This window comes from Vipera ursinii, assembly GCF_947247035.1.
Source record: "Vipera ursinii genome assembly, chromosome: 3".
Classification (NCBI taxonomy): Eukaryota; Metazoa; Chordata; class Lepidosauria; order Squamata; family Viperidae; genus Vipera; species Vipera ursinii.
This window is the reverse complement of record NC_139516.1, coordinates 3598842-3617832: the sequence shown is the minus strand read 5'-3', so window position 1 is coordinate 3617832 and position 18991 is coordinate 3598842. Positions and strand designations below refer to the sequence as shown.

The window sequence follows — 18991 nt, the reverse complement described above, 5'->3', positions numbered from 1 at the left end:
TTACATCGGGGAGGACTGTGTGGAGAGAGTTTCCTCCTTTAAATTTCTGGGAATCAATGGAACAGAAGTTGCCTTCTGAAGCTGTGGGAGCTTCATCAATGGAGGCTTTCAAGAAGAGACTTGTCTGGAATGGTGTAGGGCAGGGGTAGGCAACCTTGGCTCTTTTATGACTCGTGGACTTCAACTTCCAGAATTACTGAGCCAGCATGGGGGAACTTTGACCCCTCATGACTCGTGGACTTCAACTCCCAGAATTCCTGAGCCAGCATGGGGAAACTATGGCTCCCTCATGACTTGTGGACTTCAACTCCCAGAATTCCTGAGCCAGCATGGGGAAACTATGGCCCCCTCATGACTCGTGGACTTCAACTCCCAGAATTCCTGAGCCAGCATGGGGAAACTATGGCCCCCTCATGACTCGTGGACTTCAACTCCCAGAATTCCTGAGCCAGCATGGGGGAACTATGGCCCCTTCATGACTCATGGACTTCAACTCCCAGAATTCCTGAGCCAGCATGGGGGAACTATGCCCCCCTCATGACTCGTGGACTTCAACTCCCAGAATTCCTGAGCCAGCATGGGGGAACTATGCCCCCCTCATGACTCGTGGACTTCAACTCCCAGAATTCCTGAGCCAGCATGGGGGAACTATGGCCCCTTCATGACTCGTGGACTTCAACTCCCAGAATTCCTGAGCCAGCATGGCTCAGCTTGGAAACCTCTCCCTTTCCCCTCAGCATGGCTGGCTCAGGAATTCTGGGAATTGAGGCCCATGAGTCAGAAAAGAGCCAAGGTTGCCTACCCATGGACTAGATGATGTACAAGGGCCCTTCCAACTCTCTTATTCTATCCTATTCAATAATTTCTGGGCTGGCTGTATTCATCTTGGGGCAAATTGCCCAACTTCCTATCGGCAATCATTAAAGACATCAGTAAAGAGGTCTTTGCACAAAATGCAAAGCGGTTGATCTAATCAGCTTGCGAAGCTGGTGTGTTGTGCAATTAGTTCACATGGTGTAATAAGATGGAGGGTTTGTGTCACCGTAAGTTGGGGGGGTGGGGGCGCGAAGGGAGGCTCAGCCAATCTCAATGTATACATGGTTGTACTTTGACAATAAAAGGCTCATTCATTCAAATACCACTGAATATGCCCAAGACAACATGAAAACCAAGAGATAGTTTATGTATTTTCCCTACCAACTTTGTTTTGGCTGGGACTTCCTGTTTCATATCGTTACCTTTTCGAGGGCCAACAACAGCCATCCCATTACATGGTCCAGCATTGGTTGGGCCATCAAGTTGTGAGACTCAACCAATCAACCACTGTATGGGACCTGTGGGATCCAGACCTTCTCCTTCTTCTGCCAGGCACTCTGTGGTCTTCCTAAGGCCACATGGGTCCTCTGAGCCTATATCTAGACCAACTAGAGTTAGAAACGGGCCCAGTCTTTCAACAGGGGACACGCTGTGTAATGTGAGAGGATCCTGGGTTATCTGGACACATCCACTGTTGGAGAGAGCTATGTGGCACATTCAGACACCCCATTTTTACAAACACCAGATCCAGCAGGTGGCTGGACTTCCTATGCTCATAAGTGGTGTTCAGACAACACGTGAAGCTGGTTTAGTTTTAAACATGAGGGACAGGGATCCAATCGGCAGCTGGTGGCACTGACAGCATCAAGGGCCCTGTCCACCATCAGGTCCGACAGGATCAAACAGTTCCCAGATAACTGGGTGCCTCAGGCCTCCCTAATGGATCAGCTCCACACATGGGATCTAGCTGGGGAGGGATCTGAGTGACTTTGCCTATCAGATGTTTCACAGATTCCTCAGCACAGCTCTGAAGATGATCACCTTAGCTCTCCGGTCTGGAAATGAAGGGACGAGGGGACAAATGAGCTGGTCTGAAGATTCTAACTTTTAGGATGACGGAGGAAGACCAGCCACTGAATACTGCTGATTTAGAGTTGGTTTTTATTACTCCTGAGGAGGCAGCAGAACTTATGGTGACGGTAGGAGAGTAAAGAGGTACCGACCAAGGTGTGAGTCGTCCCTGAGGATTTTCCTCACTCTTCCAAGGCAGCGGGGCCTGGCGAGGTCATCCAGTGGTGTCAGGGGACAGCCCACGATGTCTTGTGCTGTGCTCAACACCCTCTGTAATACTTTCCTGTCCGCGGCTGTCAGACCAGCATACCAAACCACAATACCGTACAAGAGGACGCTCTCTATAGTAGACCGGTAAAAGAGGGTCACAAGCCGTTGTTCTACCCTGTTCTTCCGCAAGATCCTAAGAAAGTGAAGCCTCTGTTGGGCCTTTCTAGCCACCTGGGTTGTGTTAACTTTCCAGGTCAGATCTTCACAGAGGTAGACTCCCAGAAATTTAAAGGAGGACACTCTCTCCACGCAGTCCTTCCCGATGTAAAGTGGGGCAGGTTCCTCCTTTTTCCTCCGGAAGTCGAGCACCATCTCTTTCATCTTGCCGATGTTCAGGTGCAAGTTGTTGTTACAATACCATATGGATAGTTTTTGTACCTCCGCCCTGTATGCTGTCTCATCCCCACCTCTAATAAGACCCACCGCGGTCGTATCATCTGCAAACTTAATTATCGCAGTGGATGGGTCAGATGATACACAATCATATGTGTATAAAGAGTACAGGTAGGGGCTAAGCACACAGCCCTGTGGCGAGCCGGTGCAAAGCTTCAGGGGGGTGGACAAAGCAGACCCGATCCTCACTGTTTGTAACTGGTCCCTAAGAAAGTCTTGAATCCAATCGCAGATGGAGGGGGGAGAATTTCAAGTCAGTCAGCTTCTCGATGAGAATTTATTTATTTATTTTATTTAATTAAATTTTTATACCGCCCTTCTCCCGAAGGACTCAGGGCGGTGAACAGGGCATATCTTAAAACTACAAAAGTACAAAAGTTAAAAAAGAATTAAATTATTGCTCACAATAAAAAGAATAAAAATATATATAAATATTAAAACCCTAAGTAATTCCCCATCAGGCCTGGCAAAATGGTGTTGATTCTGTAAATCTTATGTATTTTAAATTCAATTTTTTTCCTGCTTCCCAGTCTACTAGTTGAGCCCAAGATTTAATCATTCTTAGATTACATATCTTCTGTCAACTCAGGGACAGTTCAGAATCCATAGCTGGAGTTCTTAGTCCTGTAATTCCAATAAGGCTCTATTGTCCAACTCAGCTTCATGGTGAATGTCTCTCTTCTCTATTTTATGCTCCAAAATTTCGCTCTTATCATTTATCTGTTTGACTTCTCCACTAATATCACATCAAGATCACGTGAAGTGTTAATACCACTTTACAATGCCTTGGTAGGGCCACAGTTGGAATCCTGCATCCAGTTTTGGTCACCACGATGTAAAAAAGATGTCGAGACTCTGGAAAGAGGGCAGAGAAGAGCAACAAAGAGGATCAGGGGACTGGAGGCTAAAACACACAAAGAACAATTGCTGGAAATGGGTATGTCTAGTTTCATGAAGAGAAGGGCGAGGGATGACATAATAGCAGTCTTCCAATATCTCAGGGGCTGCCCCAAAGAAGAGAAAGTCAAGCTATTCTCCAAAACACCTGAAGGCAGGACAAGAAGCAATGGATGGAAACTAGTCAAGGAGAGAAGCAACCTAGAACTAAGGAGAAACTTCCTGACAGTTAGAACAAACCAGTGGAACTACCTGCCTCCAGAAGCTGTGAATGCTCCAACACTGGAAGTTTTTAAGAGACCGGAAAACCATTTGTCTGGAATGGTATAGGGTTTCCTGCCTGAGCAGGGGGTTGGACTAGATGACCTCCAAGGTCCCTTCCAACTTAATTATTATTATTAAGCTGATGAATCACCTATCAACTTTTACTTCAGTCTTTGCTTCCGTTGCCTGAATTACTTGAATACTTCTTGTTTTCTTTTAGCAACCATGTGTGATAATTTACCAACTGTCATAAAACTATGTATTGTGAGGTTTATTCTATTAAATTAGTAGCTTACAGGCAATGTTTAAGTTTTTGGCTCCCTCTTGTGGTCAAACAGCACCACTACAGGTTTATTCTGTACAGATTTATCCTATTAAATTGATAGTTTTTATTTATTTATTTATTTATTTATTAGTTTTTATAAACCGCCCTTCTCCCGAGGGACTCGGGGCGGTGTACAGAGGAAGGAATGTATACAGATTGAACAATAAAAATAATAAAAACAATAGTGAAAACAAACTGGGACCCCAATTAACGCTATCATGCCAGGCCGGACTGCTGGAACAGGAAAGTTTTTAAGTCGCGTCGGAAGGTACGGAGGTCGGGGGCCATCCGGATTTCAGTTGGCAAGCTGTTCCAGAGGGCCGGCGCACCCACCGAGAACGCCCTCCCCCTGGGGGCCACCAGCCGACATTCCTTGAGCGGTGGCACCCTGAGGAGGCCCTCTCTGTGGGAGCGCACAGGACGGTGGGGTGCTGACATTGGCAGAAGGTGCTCCCGTAGGTAGTCCGGACCCATGCCATGTAGGGCTTTGTATGTCATTGTTAGCACCTTGAACTTCACACGGAAGGCAACTGGAAGCCAGTGCAGCGCACGGAGGAGAGGTGTGATATGGGAGTATCGGGAGGCTCCCAAGAGTGTCCATGCCGCTGCACTTTGCACCAGTTGAAGCTTCTGAGTGGATCTCAAGGGCAGCCCCATGTAGAGAGCGTTACAATAGTCTAGGCGAGAGGTCACAAGGGCATGGGTGACTGTACGTAAGGAATCCAGGTCCAGATAAGGCCGTAGTTGGCGAACTAGTCGAACCCGGGAGAAGGCCCCCTTGGTCACAGCTCCTATGTGGTCTTCCAGGGAGAGCTGCGAGTCTAGGAGGACACCCAGGTTGCGGGCCCTATCAACAGGGGGTAGTAACTTGTCCCCGATGTTAAGCAATGGGACGTTCTGAATATCCTGGCTTGCCGGTACGTACAGCCATTCAGTCTTGTCCGGGTTCAGTTGAAGCCTGTTTCTCCCCATCCATTCCCGGACCGCTTTCAGGCAGCGGGACATCACGTCTAGGGCATCACTGATATTGTTTGGAGTTGAGATAAAAAGCTGGGTGTCATCAGCATACTGATGGTACCCTACTCCAAAACTGCGAATGATCTCACCCAGCGGTTTCATGTAGATGTTGAACAGGAGAGGTGAGAGGACCGACCCCTGAGGGACTCCGCAAGCGAGAGGCCTCGGGGTCGACCTCTGTCCCCCTGTCAGCACCGACTGCGAGTGACCCTGGAGAAAGGAGGAGAACCAACGCAGAACCGTGCCTCCCACTCCCAGTCCCCTGAGGCGTCGCAGCAAGATACCATGGTCGATGGTATCGAAAGCCGCCGAGAGGTCTAATAAGACTAGGACAGAGGAATGGCCCCTGTCCCGGGCTCTCCAGAGATCATTCATCAGAGCGACCAATGCCGTCTCCGTGCTGTAGCCCGGCCTGAAACCCGATTGGTACGGGTCTAGATAAACCGCTTCATCCAGGATCTGAGGAAGTTGGTGCGCCACCACGCTCTCAACAACCTTCGCAAGGAAGCGAAGATTGGAGACTGGACGAAAGTTATTCAAAGAGGATGGGTCCAAGGTGGGCTTCTTGAGGAGAGGTCTCACCACCGCCTCCTTCAAGGCGGTGGGGAAGTGACCCTCACTCAGAGAAGCAGAGATGACCGCTAGGAACCAGCCTCGTGTCCCCTCTCGAGCTGCATAGGCCAGCCAGGAAGGGCACGGGTCCAGTAAGCATGTGGAGGAGCTCAACCTTCTCATAATCCTGTCCACTTCCTTAGGAGTTACAGGATCAAATTCTTCCCAGATGACGTCGACAAGACTGTCCATGTCTTGTTCTTCCATCTCAGCCCAGTTGGAGTCCAGGCCAGTTCGAATCCGAGCAATTTTATCCAGCAGATATTGACCGAATTCCTCGGCTCGACCCTGCAAGGGTTCCTCCCTCACCTCTTGGTTTAATAGGGAGCGAGTCACCCTGAACAAGGCAGCCGGGCGATTATCTGCGGACGCAATGAGGGTGGAAAAATAGTTGGATTTTGCCACCCTTATCGCAGCGAGATAAGACCTGGTGCGGATTCTTAGTCGCAATCGGTCGGATTCGGATCGACTGGATCTCCAACGGCTCTCTAGGCCCCGTCTCCGACGCTTCATCTCCCGGAGCTCCTCGGTGAACCATGGGGCTCGCTGGGATCTGCGCCGGGTCAGAGGCCGCAAGGGTACAACTCGGTCCAGAGCCTCCGTGGCTGCCTTTTCCCAGGCTTCCACTAAGGCATCCGCCGAGCTGTGAGCAGGGAGTGCATGCGTGTCCCTAAGCGCTGCCTGGAACTTATCAGGGTCCATTAGGCGCCTAGGGCGGTACCATCTGACTGGCACCGTGCACCCACGGTGGGGGGTGGCAAGGGGGAAGTCTAGCCGCAGGAGGTGGTGATCGGTCCATGACAGGGGCGTAACAGTTGTGGCAAAGAATTGAAGCCTTTGAGCTATGGTGCTGGAGAAGACTCCTGCGAGTCCCTTGGACTGCCAGGCGATCAAACCGGTCGGTCCTAGAGGAGATCAACCCTGACTGCTCTTTAGAAGGCCAGATCTGAAGTTGAAACTCAGATACTTTGGCCACCTAATGAGGAGGAAGGACTTACTGGAGACGAGCCTAATGCTGGGAAAGATTGAGGGCAAGAGAAGAAGGGGACGACAGAGAAGGAGGTGGCTGGATGGAGTCACTGAAGCAGGAGGCGTGAGCTTAAATGGACTCCAGAAGATGGTAGAGGACAGGAAGGCCTGGAGGAACATTGTCCATGTGGTCACGATGGGTCGGACGCAACTTCGCAGCTAACAACAGCAGGAGCAATATTCCTGTTCCCTTTTTTGGTCAAACAGCAAAATATCTCAACACAGTCAGGAATCTTTAACTCTGGTGTTTATTCCTGGCCAATCAGCTTCAGCTAAAATGGAACAATTACCCCTCCCCCCCACACACAACAAACTTCATGAAATCAACACTTATTAGGGTTTTATATGAAAACTGCAGAGAACGGAGCAGAAGAAAGGCCTTCAAAAATATGCAAATCCTTAAACTTCAAAAATCTAAAAAGGAGTTTTGTGGATTTCTTTTTCTGGCTCAGCTTCATGATTTTCACCTCCTTGCCATTGTGAAATCACGGAGCCTCCGAAATGACGCAATTTCAAAAAAAACGAAACAAAACAAAAGCGAGACCAGGCAAAAAGAACGTCCTTTAAAGCAGCAAACACAAAATTCAGCGCCTAAGTAGTGTGGGAAGTCAGCCCTCTCCAGAGAAGGAAATATTAAAAGGGCAGAATATTACATTTCCCTAAAGGATCTTACAAAGGCAGAAAAGCATGCCCAGTTTTTCTTAATAACCCCAAGTCTCCCTCCCCCAAGCAGAAACCAGCTCTGTAGAAATGCAGATGTGATAATCCATTCAGGAAGGTTGGAGGCCCCCAGCTAGAAGCTGTTGTGATTCAGGGTCAGCCTGTGGGTTCGACAGTTGGGTCGGACGACTCAGAGGAGGAGGAGGGGGGGTGTTGAAGAGCTTGCTGATGATGGCTTTGAGGCTCCGCAGAGCCCTCAGCCAGGCCCCTCCCACCTGGTGGAGACCCAGCTGTGTGAGCCTGACAGCGTGGATGAAGATGACCCACAGCTGGCCCTGTTCAAGGACGCCCGACGCAGGAGGCAGTCAATCAGGAGTAAACAGAGGAAGGCAATGGGGCACCTCAGAAGGAGGCAGAGAGAGGCCACGCCCTGAGCTGTATTTAAGGGGAATGTGTGGGAGGGCTGGTTTGCTGAAGGCAACCACTTGGATAGTTCCTGTTTCATAGCTTCTGTTTCATGGTTGGTGTATGTTTTATGTTAATAAATTTGGCAGGCTTTATTCCAGCCTCTTGCCGTTTGTAAAGGGGTTGTCCCTGCCTTTTCTGCAGGGCCGGTAGCAGGCTGGTACAGAACAGAAGCTTAGGAAGACAAAGACACCTAAAATCTACGTAAAGGTAAAGGTTCCCCCACACATGCATGCTAGTCGTTTCCGACTCTAGGAGCCGGTGCTCATCTCCGTTTCAAAGCCGAAGAGCCAGCGCTTGTCCGAGGACGTCTCTGTGGTCTTGTGGCCGGCATGACTAGATGCCAAAGGCGCACGGAACGCTGTTACCTTCCCACCGGAGTGGTCCCTATTTTTCTACTTGCATTTTTATGTGCCTTCGAACTGCTAGGTTGGCAGAAGCTGGGATGAGTAACAGGCGCTCACTCTGCTACGCGGCGCTCAGGATTCGACCCGCCAAACTGCCTACCTTCTGATCGACAAGCTCAGCGTCCTAACCCACTGAGCCACTGTGTCTACATACCGCACCCAAACTCTTAAGACTGGACAGAATAGGACTAACTCAAGATGCCAAAGGACACACCTAGACTCAGGTCAAAATACATGACACAGGAAATACAAAGCCTCAAGCAGGAACAGGAAGCAACTCCAAACAAAAGGCTCCAGAGGGTATAAAAACCCACTCCTTACATGTGCTCTCTCTCTCTTTTCTTCCAGAGCCATCTACCTGTCTGGCTCTCCTCTTCAATAAACTGCAACCTTCTTTCTAAAGCAGTCGCCATGTTGTTTATTCCCGGCTTGGACTGAACCCTGACGAAGACTTTTCCTTCAACAGTAGTAGAAGGCGTGTTTCATTGTCCGTATTAAAATTGGTTAACAGCAGCTGATTCTTCCATGGTTGAACTTGCTTCTGGCTTGCTCTGCTCCAGCTGGAAACTCACCCTGTCTGTCTGCTTCTTAGCTCAGCTCCTAAACTTTCCTGCAAGTCCCCATTTCATGGGCGGCGGGTTTGATTTCAAAGGCTACTCCTGCCCCAGAGAAGTTTCTTCAGGGTTAGAAACTGACAAAGCTTACTAACCATGCAGAACCCAGTTTCCAGCTTCAGGAGACACATCCCAATGGTCAAAGTGAGTTACCGGAAGTTGCCATTGGCATCAGAATAACAGAACAATGTTCAAGCAGGAGACCTTAATTTAGAGAGTCGTTGAGGCCACTTGGAGGTTTACCTGTGTCCTCAGGGTCACCTGAGTGGTGCAAATGGGTGGGGAGCCTTCTTGGAACTGCTGAAAGGGCTGTGTTGCTGTTCAATTTCCAGCACAATGCAGTGAGCCAGGTGGAGATCTAAACTCTGGGGAAACGAAGCAACAACTCCATAAATGTATGGCACAACGCAGGAGAACAAACCCTTCAGGACAAGATCTGCATTTAAAAGACAAAAGCCGCTCTTTTGAAGACAGCAAAGTCCACCTTTTGGACCGAGAGGACCGCTGGTTTGAAAGAGGGGTCAAAGAGGCCATCTGGGTCAAAATTGAACAGCCCTCTCTCAACAGAGGGGGGAGGGACGCGACATCACCTATCTCCAGTCTGAATTGTGAGAATCTGGCTTCTAACTAGCTTCTCCTTCAATGGCTTCTTTCCCAAAGTAACTTTTAAGTAGCATCACCCAACCCCCCCCTTTCCCCCCCTTCTTTCACATCTATAAAGGCTCCTCAACATACGAAAAGCTGAGAGAAATGAGCTGTCCTAGAGCTTTTAAATTTTGGGGGGAAATGACCGAGAAAGACCAGCTGCTGAATATTGCCAATTTAGAGGTGATTTTACTCCCCCTGAGTAAGCAGCAGAAGTTCCGTGGACTTCATTTACTGGATGCTGCCCCTTTTGCCATAACTGAAACTTTAGTAACTGGTCCCAATTTACAAGGAGGAAATAAGAGTTCCTCTTTTGCTCCTCCTGTGGGAGGAAAGACCGAGTGGGCAAGATGCAAAGTCACTCCAGATGTCTCTCCCGCTGCTGTTGGGAATGGCAGCCTTGAGGTCCTTCAGGAGAATCCCTGGTCCTCTTCCGCTTCTGCTGCTGCTGCTCCTTCTCTTCCAACGAGATCTGGGTGAGTGTTGACAACTGAGATCACGCAGGCTCCATCCTCAGATTTACAACAGGAGTAAAATCCAGCGCAGGATGAATGTTAAGGCTGCTTCAAAGCGGTTGTGCTATTCTGAACAGGGAGACGAGCCAGCAAAGGCCAGTTCCAGATGTTGGATCTGGGGAGGAGGAGATTTCTTTCATTGTCTATGGAGATTCTCAGTCATCCAGAAACCCCAAAGGTGGTTTCTCAGGAGGCATCTGGGCTTCCTTGTTGTCCTTTGAAGACGTTTCGCTTCTCATCCCAGAAGCTTCCTCAGGTTCTGACTGGACGGTGGGGAATGGAAGGATTTATACTCCTTGCAGACAGCCGGTCATTTGCATCCTTTTAGAGAGTCGTTGAGGCCACCTAGAGGTTTATTACCTGAGTGGTGCAAATGGGTGTGGAGCCTTCCTGGAACCGCTGAAAGGACGGTGTCGTAGACTGGAGATAGAGGATGCCATACCCTTCCCCCACTGTTGAGAGAGGGCTGCTAGATGGCCTCTTTGCTCCCTCTTTCAATTCAAACCTCCCTTCAAGGCAGGAGTCCTCACACCATCTCAAAAAAAATATGGTTGATCAATTATTATTATTTTCTTCAAAACCTCCAGCGATGGAGCACTCACAACTCCAAGATGCAAGCTGTTCCATTGATCAACAGTTCTGTCAGGAAAACCTGACCTCAGATAACCTTTTTGCTCTAGATGATATACAGACCTGCAGAGCATACAGAACCCTCGCATTGGAAGGGACCTCGGAGGTCTTCTAGTCCAACCCCCTGCCCAAGCAGAAGACCCTGTACCATTTCAGACAAACGGCTGTGCGTTCTCTTCTTAAAAGCCTCCAGTTATGGAGACAAGCCATTCCACTGGTTGGCTGTTCTCACTGTTGGGAAATTAAGCAAAAAAAAAACCCGTTTGCTTGTCCCTCCCCCCCCACACACACACGTAGCTGAATCAAGCTCTTTTCTAGCGTATTGGAGGTCTTCTAGTCCAGCCCGCTGCTCAAGCAGGAGAACCTATGCCATTTCACACAAGTGACTGTCCAGCCTCTTCTTAATAACCTCCAGGGATGGAGCGCCCATTTATTTCTGGTGGCAAGCTGTTCCACTGGTTAAGTGTCCTCACTGTCAGGAAGTTTCTCCTTAATTCCAGGTTGCTTCTCTCTTTGAGTAGTTTCCATCCATTGTTTCTTGTCCTTCCCTCTGGAGCTTTGGAGAATAACTTAATCCCCTCTTCTTTGTGGCAGCCCCTCAGATACTGGAATGCTGTTATCATGTCTCCCCTATTTTTCTTTAGACTAGCCAGACCCAAATCCTGCAGCCGTTCTTCCTATGTTTTGATCTCCAGGCCTTGGATCATCTTAGTTGCTCTTCTCTGAACTTTTTCCAAAGTCTCAATATCTTTTTTGTAGTAGGGTGACCAAAATCACTGCAGTATTTTTTGGAGGGTGTTTTTTTTTTTTTTTGGCAGTATTCTGGAGTCAGCAAACTGGCTTCCCCACCCAGCGGAGAAAAAAAGGGAACAAAAAAGAGAACATCAGAAATGAAACTTCACGAAATCTTTGGTGGCTCCAACGGCAGAAAGCATGAGACGCTGACCAACCAGAAGCTGATCCAGCAATTCACAGCAGGCAGAAACTAGCCTGCTTTGGGGGTTTATGTCATGGTTCCGACAGATGAAACTCTTCCAGAGAACTTCCAGGCATTGTTTACCTTAAAGAATCTTTTATTCGAGGAACAAAGTATTGGCACTACATAGTTGAAGCCAAAAACTGAATCCCCCTCCCATGGAAACAAAGTAACAAAGCACAATTCCCCCCTTCAATTAACAGACATAAATCACATTCCCCAATTTGCTTGAAGCATGCGGGCTTTCTCCCCAGCTGAATCAACTCTGGGCCCAGTGACCTTGGGTTCCCACGGCTGAGTTATTATTGTTATGGTTAGCTGGACTCTCATCCACATTCCCCCTCCCAGCATCAACAAACTCTAAAAGCGATAGAGAAAAGATGGCTACATTTCCATCCGTTGTCAAAGCAAGAGCATCCGACCACGTGAGCAGCGTTGACAGTTTAATTGAAGAGCCAAGGATATATTCTTTCAAAAGAGCACCAAACCCTTTTGAACAGCCCAGATGAAGCACTGGTCCCTATAAAAGAGAATCAGGATTGAACAGTGGGGTCCATGGCGGTCTCTGAACTTGGTTTTTTTCTTGCAGATGTTTTATTACCCAAGTAGGTTACATCATCGGTGCTAGAAGGAAGTGAGGTTTGCAGACAGGAGGAGGAGGAGGAGGAGGAGGAGAACTGTGGGGTCCTTGCTGCTCTCTGAGCTTGATGGTTTTTCTTGCAGATGTTTCATGACCCAACTAGGTAACATCATCAGTGCAAGAAGGGAGTGGGGTTTGTGGAGTGGACCAGGAGGAGAAGGGGAGGAGGAGGAGGAGGAGGAGGAGGAGGAGGAGGAGGAGGAGGAGGAGGACTGTAGGGCTTGGTGTTCTTGCAGACATTTCATTACCCAACTAGGTAACATGATCAGTGCTAGAAGGGAGTGGGTTTGCTTTTTGTTTATATAGAAGTGACTATTAGTGTTAGTAGGAGAGTTCTTGGTGGTTCCTAGATTACACTGTTGTTTACTGTGCATTTGTTCTTCTGGGATTGCGATATTGGTGTAAGGAACTGTAGATGCAGAAAGAGCACCACCAGTGGTCCTTTGTGTCCAGAAGAGTGGTGACCACTTACAGGAAACCTAGTCACAAAAGTGTCTCTTTTTGTTTCAGTTGTTACAGGACAGAAAATGGAGGTAACACAACTTCCGGAAACCGTATCGGTGAACACTGGAGACAGCCTCACTCTACAGTGTACATTGACTGGGGCAAATTTACCCGGAAGCGTGCGGTGGTTCAAAGGGCTGGACAGAAACCAGCCCCCCATTTACAGTGACAAGCAAGTTCCTTCCAACCGTGGTGTGAGGCTGGTCCCAGGATCCAACACGGACTTCAGCATCAACATCCCAAACATCCGTCCTGAAGATGCCGGGACCTACTATTGTGTGAAGTTCAGAGCAGGGATCATAGAGAGAGAGCTGGCTTCAGGAAAAGGCACTCTGGTCTCCGTAATTGGTAGGTGGGGCTCTCCAATTTGATTTCTGGGGATGGAGGCAGATGTTCCCAGTCAACCGAGAGACATGTGGGTGTAAATCCCATGTTCTGAAGTTGAGTCTCTCCAACCAAACACACTCTTGTAGCTTCCTGTGTTATCTTTGAGGAACATCAACTGATATCTCTCTCTATTTTCTCCTTCAGCCCAGCCATCCCAGCCTGTGGTTCGTGGCCCCACAAGAAGAATCACAGCGGGGTCTTGGGCCGCCTTCAACTGCTCCACAGAGGGATTTTCCCCCCGAGAGATCACAGTCAGATGGTTGAAGGGCGGGAAAGACATACAGGCTGCCCAGACCATCATCCTGGTTGCTGGTGGAAAACATGGCATCTCGTACCGAGCGGAGAGCACGGTGGACATCCCGCTGGAGCAAGGAGATGTGAGGTCTCAGCTGACCTGCCAGATCCAACACAGATCGTTGAATGGTCCTCTCCAGCAAGCCTTTCCGCTCGCTGATGTCCTAAGAGGTAGGTGAGCTCTGCGTTGCAGAGAGGGACAAGGCCACGGAGTCTGGACCTGGTTTAGAAAAACCTTCTGACTCTGGCTGTTTCCCCAGAGACGTGGATCCAGTTGGGATCCACTTCCCACCTGATGAGCTATATTTTAATGCTGATTGTTCTGGAATTGTTTCACCTTGTTTTAGCAGTTTGCTTTTGTTTCTTTGCTCAGGGGACAAAAGGAATCTGATTATTTGAGTTAGGGGGCCAAATATATGTAATAGAACAGAACAGAACAGAACAGAATAGGAGTAGAGTAGAGTAGAGTAGAACAGACAAATTCTAGAATAGAATAGAATAGAATAGAATAGAATAGAATAGAATAGAATAGAATAGAATAGAATAGAATAGAATAGAATAGAATAGAATAGAATAGAATAGAATAGAATAGAATCATGGAATAGAATAGAATAGAATAGAATAGAATAGAATAGAATAGAATAGAATAGAATAGAATAGAATAGAATAGAATAGAATAGAAACAAAATAGAATAGGATAGGATAGGATAGGATAGGATAGGATAGGATAGGATAGGATAGGATAGGATAGGATAGAATAGAATAGAATAGAATAGAATAGAATAGAATAGAATAGAATAGAATAGAATAGAATAGAATAGAAACAAAATAGAATAGGATAGGATAGGATAGGATAGGATAGGATAGGATAGGATAGAATAGAATAGAATAGAATAGAATAGAATAGAATAGAATAGAATAGAAACAAAATAGAATAGAATAGGATAGGATAGGATAGGATAGGATAGGATAGGATAGGATAGGATAGGATAGGATAGAATAGAATAGAATAGAATAGAATAGAATAGAATAGAATAGAATAGAATAGAATAGAATAGAAACAAAATAGAATAGGATAGGATAGGATAGGATAGGATAGGATAGGATAGGATAGGATAGAATAGAATAGAATAGAATAGAATAGAATAGAATAGAATAGAATAGAATAGAATAGAATAGAATAGAATAGAATAGAATAGAATAGAATAGAATAGAATAGAATAGAATCATGGAATAGAATAGAATAGAATAGAATAGAATAGAATAGAATAGAATAGAATAGAATAGAATAGAATAGAAACAAAATAGAATAGGATAGGATAGGATAGGATAGAATAGAATAGAATAGAATAGAATAGAATAGAATAGAATAGAATAGAATAGAATAGAATAGAATAGAATAGAATAGAATAGAATAGAATAGAATAGAATAGAAACAAAATAGAATAGGATAGGATAGGATAGGATAGGATAGGATAGGATAGAATAGAATAGAATAGAATAGAATAGAATAGAATAGAATAGAATAGAATAGAATAGAATAGAATAGAATAGAATAGAATAGAAACAAAATAGAATAGGATAGGATAGGATAGGATAGGATAGGATAGGATAGGATAGGATAGGATAGGATAGGATAGAATAGAATAGAATAGAATAGAATAGAATAGAATAGAATAGAATAGAATAGAATAGAATAGAATAGAATAGAAACAGAATAGAATAGAAACAAAATAGAATAGGATAGGATAGGATAGGATAGGATAGGATAGGATAGGATAGGATAGGATAGGATAGAATAGAATAGAATAGAATAGAATAGAATAGAATAGAATAGAATAGAATAGAATAGAATAGAATAGAATAGAATAGAATAGAATAGAATAGAATAGAATCTGGAAGGGACCTTGGAGGTCTTCTATTCCAGCCCCCTGCTCAAGCAGGAGAACCTGTACCATATCAGCCAGGTGAATGTCCAGTCTCTTCTTTAAAATCTCCAGTGATTTAGCGCCCACAATTTCTGGTGGCAGGCTGTTCCACTGGTTGATTGTCCTCACTGTCAGGAAGCTTCTCCTTAAGAAGGCGGGTGAGAAGGTGTCATTTAAATATAGGGCAGAATAGAAACCTAACCAGCACAGGTGAAACGAAGCAACGACGACACAGAGTTGCTGAGAATTGGATGGAGTTCTTTATTTCTTTCTTCGCTGGTAGCGTTAATAAGTTTTCGTCTTGGGCTTCCGGCAAACCAGGCTCAGGATTTTTCACACCAGGGTTGCGTTCAGAGAAACTTCTTGTTTCCCCCCCCCCCCAAGGTCACAATGGGAGAGCAGAATCAGTTTGGCCTTCCAGCCCCTTCTGCATGCAGGACCAGTGCTTTTTTTGTAAAAGAAAAAGGTGCCGGAACTCACACATGTCATACAACCCGCCTTGCCTACCCTACAAGGTTCCATCCAAAAAAGGTGCCGGAACTCCGTTCTGAGCGTTCTATGAGAAAAAAAAAGCCCTGTGCAGCACCCATGAGTCTGAAGCTCTTCTGACTGATCTCTTTGGCTTCTTTTGCTCAGTTCCTCCCAAAGTCCGTCTGGAGACCAGCCCGCCTTCCCCCGTCCAGCCGAACACCACCGTGACGGTCACTTGCAGCATGGAAGAATTTTATCCGGACGATGCAAACTTGGAGTTGTTTATCAACAATGCCCCAAGCAGGAAAGGAACGGTTGGCCCGAGCACCCCGAATCCCGATGGGACCTTTTCCCTGAAGACCTACCTGGAGGTGATGGCCACCGAAGAGAGCAACAACTCGCACTTCGGCTGCCTGTTTCAACAGGAATCCCAAAATCTGCTCACTCTAACAATGAAACTTGCCGTTGCAAGGCAACCTGAAGATCACAAAGGCTTGGGCAGTGCTCCATCAAGTGAGTCCTACTTGAATCCTTCAGAACTTTCCTTCTGAGGATTTGCTGACACACAACCTGCAGGTTTTTTTCCCCCTTTCTGACTTAAGCTGTTGTTGGGTTTTTTTCCTTGCACTGTGTGAAATTAGCCATCAATATTTCTGCTTCTGAAACAGAGCGACAGGACTGGAAGGGACCTTGTTGTTGTTAGTTGCGAAGTCGTGTCCGACCCATCGCAACCCCATGGACAAGGTTCCTCCAGGCCTTCCTGTCCTCTACCATCTTCTGGAGTCCGTTTAAGCTCACGCCTCCCGCTTCAGTGACTCCATCCAGCCACCTCGTTCTCTGTCGTCCCCTTCTTCTATTGCCCTGGAAGGGACCTTAGAGGTCTTCTAGTCCAACCTTATGCCCAAGCAGGAGACCCTCTACCAGTCTCTTCTTAAAAGCCTCCAATGTTGGAGCATCCGCAACTTCTGGAGGCAAGTGGTCCCACTGATTATTTATTTATTTATTTATTTATTTATGGGACTTATATGCCGCCCTATCTCCCGAAGGACTCAGGGCGGCTAACGACAATAAAAAACAACAATACAAAAGTTTTTTTAAAAAATTAAACAAACAGCCCCAAAATAAATTAGCTCAACAATTAAAAATTAAAACAATTTTAAAACCCGTCGTCAATCCAATTAATTGTTCTAAATCTCAGGAAATGTTTCCTTATTCCTAGCTTGGTTCCCTTCTTTCAGAACAGAGCAGAGCAGAGCAGAGCAGAACAGAGCAGAAGAGAATAACAAGAGTTGGAAGGGACCTTGGAGGTCTTCTAGTCCAACCTCCCTGCTCAGGTCAAGACCCCGGATGTAACCGGACAGGACAGATGATTATTTCCAAACCGGTCAACTTTCATTTTGAAGTTCTTTGTTGTGCTAACTATAGAAGTCAGTGTAAGCCCTTCATCCAGGTTCCCCCTTTTCATAGGGCAACCCCACTTTATCAGAAAACTCTGATAACTTACTTTTAAGCTACCTTCCAACCTGGTTACCTATTGGAGAAAAATAAGGCAAGGCAGAAGCTACAGCCAGATTTGGCCATCACTACAGAGGCTGCCATGTAGCAACCAGGAGCTCTTTTGCAAGCAGGCGCTACTCTCATGATCCTGTTGTTTTTGTTAGTTGCGAAGTTGTGTCCGACCCACCTCATTCTCTGTTGTCCCCTTCTTCTCTTGCCCTCATATCTTGTCTTGTCTTGTCTTGTCTTGTCTTCTTGCCTTGCCTTCTTGCCTTGCCTTGCCTTGCCTTGCCCTGTCCCGTCCCATCCCGTCCCGTCCCGTCCTGCCTTGCCTTGCCTTGCCCTGTCCTGTCCTGTCCTGTCCTGTCCTGCCTTGCCTTGTCTTCTTGCCTTGCCTTGCCTTGCCTTGCCTTGCCCTGTCCCGTCCCGTCCCGTCCCATCCTGCCTTGCCTTGCCTTGCCTTGCCTTGTCTTCTTGCCTTGCCTTGCCTTGCCTTGCCCTGTCCCGTCCCGTCCTGTCCCATCCTGCCTTGCCTTGCCTTGCCTTGCCTTGCCTTGCCTTGTCTTCTTGCCTTGCCTTGCCTTGTCTTCTTGCCTTGCCTTGCCTTGCCTTGCCTTGCCTTGTCTTCTTGCCTTGCCTTGCCTTGCCTTGCCTTGCCTTGCCTTGCCCTGTCCCGTCCCGTCCTGTCCCATCCTGCCTTGCCTTGCCTTGCCTTGCCTTGCCTTGCCCTGCCTTGTCTTCTTGCCTTGCCTTGCCTTGTCTTCTTGCCTTGCCTTGCCTTGCCTTGTCTTCTTGCCTTGCCTTGCCTTGTCGCCTTGCCTTGCCTTGCCTTGCCTTGCCTTGCCTTGCCTTGCCTTGTCTTCTTGCCTTGCCTTGCCTTGCCTTCTTGCCTTGCCTTGCCTTGCCTTGCCCTGTCCCGTCCCATCCCGTCCCGTCCCGTCCTGCCTTGCCTTGCCTTGCCCTGTCCTGTCCTGTCCTGTCCTGCCTTGCCTTGCCTTGTCTTCTTGCCTTGCCTTGCCTTGCCTTGCCTTGCCTTGCCTTGCCTTGCCTTGCCTTGCCCTGTCCCGTCCCGTCCCATCCTGCCTTGCCTTGCCTTGCCTTGCCTTGTCTTCTTGCCTTGCCTTGCCTTGCCCTGTCCCGTCCCGTCCTGTCCCATCCTGCCTTGCCTTGCCTTGCCTTGCCTTGCCTTGTCTTCTTGCCTTGCCTTGCCTTGTCTTCTTGCCTTGCCTTGCCTTGCCTTGCCTTGCCTTGTCTTCTTGCCTTGCCTTGCCTTGCCCTGTCCCGTCCCGTCCTGTCCCATCCTGCCTTGCCTTGCCTTGCCTTGCCTTGCCTTGTCTTCTTGCCTTGCCTTGCCTTGTCTTCTTGCCTTGCCTTGCCTTGCCTTGCCTTGCCTTGTCTTCTTGCCTTGCCTTGCCTTGCCCTGTCCCGTCCCGTCCTGTCCCATCCTGCCTTGCCTTGCCTTGCCCTGCCTTGTCTTCTTGCCTTGCCTTGCCTTGTCTTCTTGCCTTGCCTTGCCTTGCCTTGTCTTCTTGCCTTGCCTTGCCTTGTCTTCTTGCCTTGCCTTGCCTTGCCTTGTCTTCTTGCCTTGCCTTGCCTTGTCTTCTTGCCTTGCCTTGCCTTGCCTTGCCTTGTCTTCTTGCCTTGCCTTGCCTTGCCTTGCCCTG

At 47.6% G+C, this 18991-nt stretch overlaps 2 protein-coding genes across 2 annotated transcripts in view; both read left to right on the top strand.

Annotated features, from left to right (window-relative positions):
• Positions 1-18991, top strand: part of LOC310639331 (tyrosine-protein phosphatase non-receptor type substrate 1-like) — a 184737-nt gene that overhangs the window by 20436 nt on the left and 145310 nt on the right. The gene's annotated exons all lie outside the window — the stretch shown is intronic.
• Positions 9829-18991, top strand: part of LOC310637610 (signal-regulatory protein beta-1-like) — a gene marked incomplete at its 3' end in the record, with an annotated part of 10685 nt that continues 1522 nt past the window's right edge. Inside the window, exons 1-4 of the mRNA XM_083358113.1 lie at positions 9829-9961; positions 12757-13098; positions 13282-13602; positions 15996-16343. Coding sequence (XP_083214239.1) covers positions 9853-9961; positions 12757-13098; positions 13282-13602; positions 15996-16343 — 1120 coding nt within the window. The 5' untranslated portion in view covers positions 9829-9852. The remainder of the gene's footprint in view (positions 9962-12756; positions 13099-13281; positions 13603-15995; positions 16344-18991) is intronic.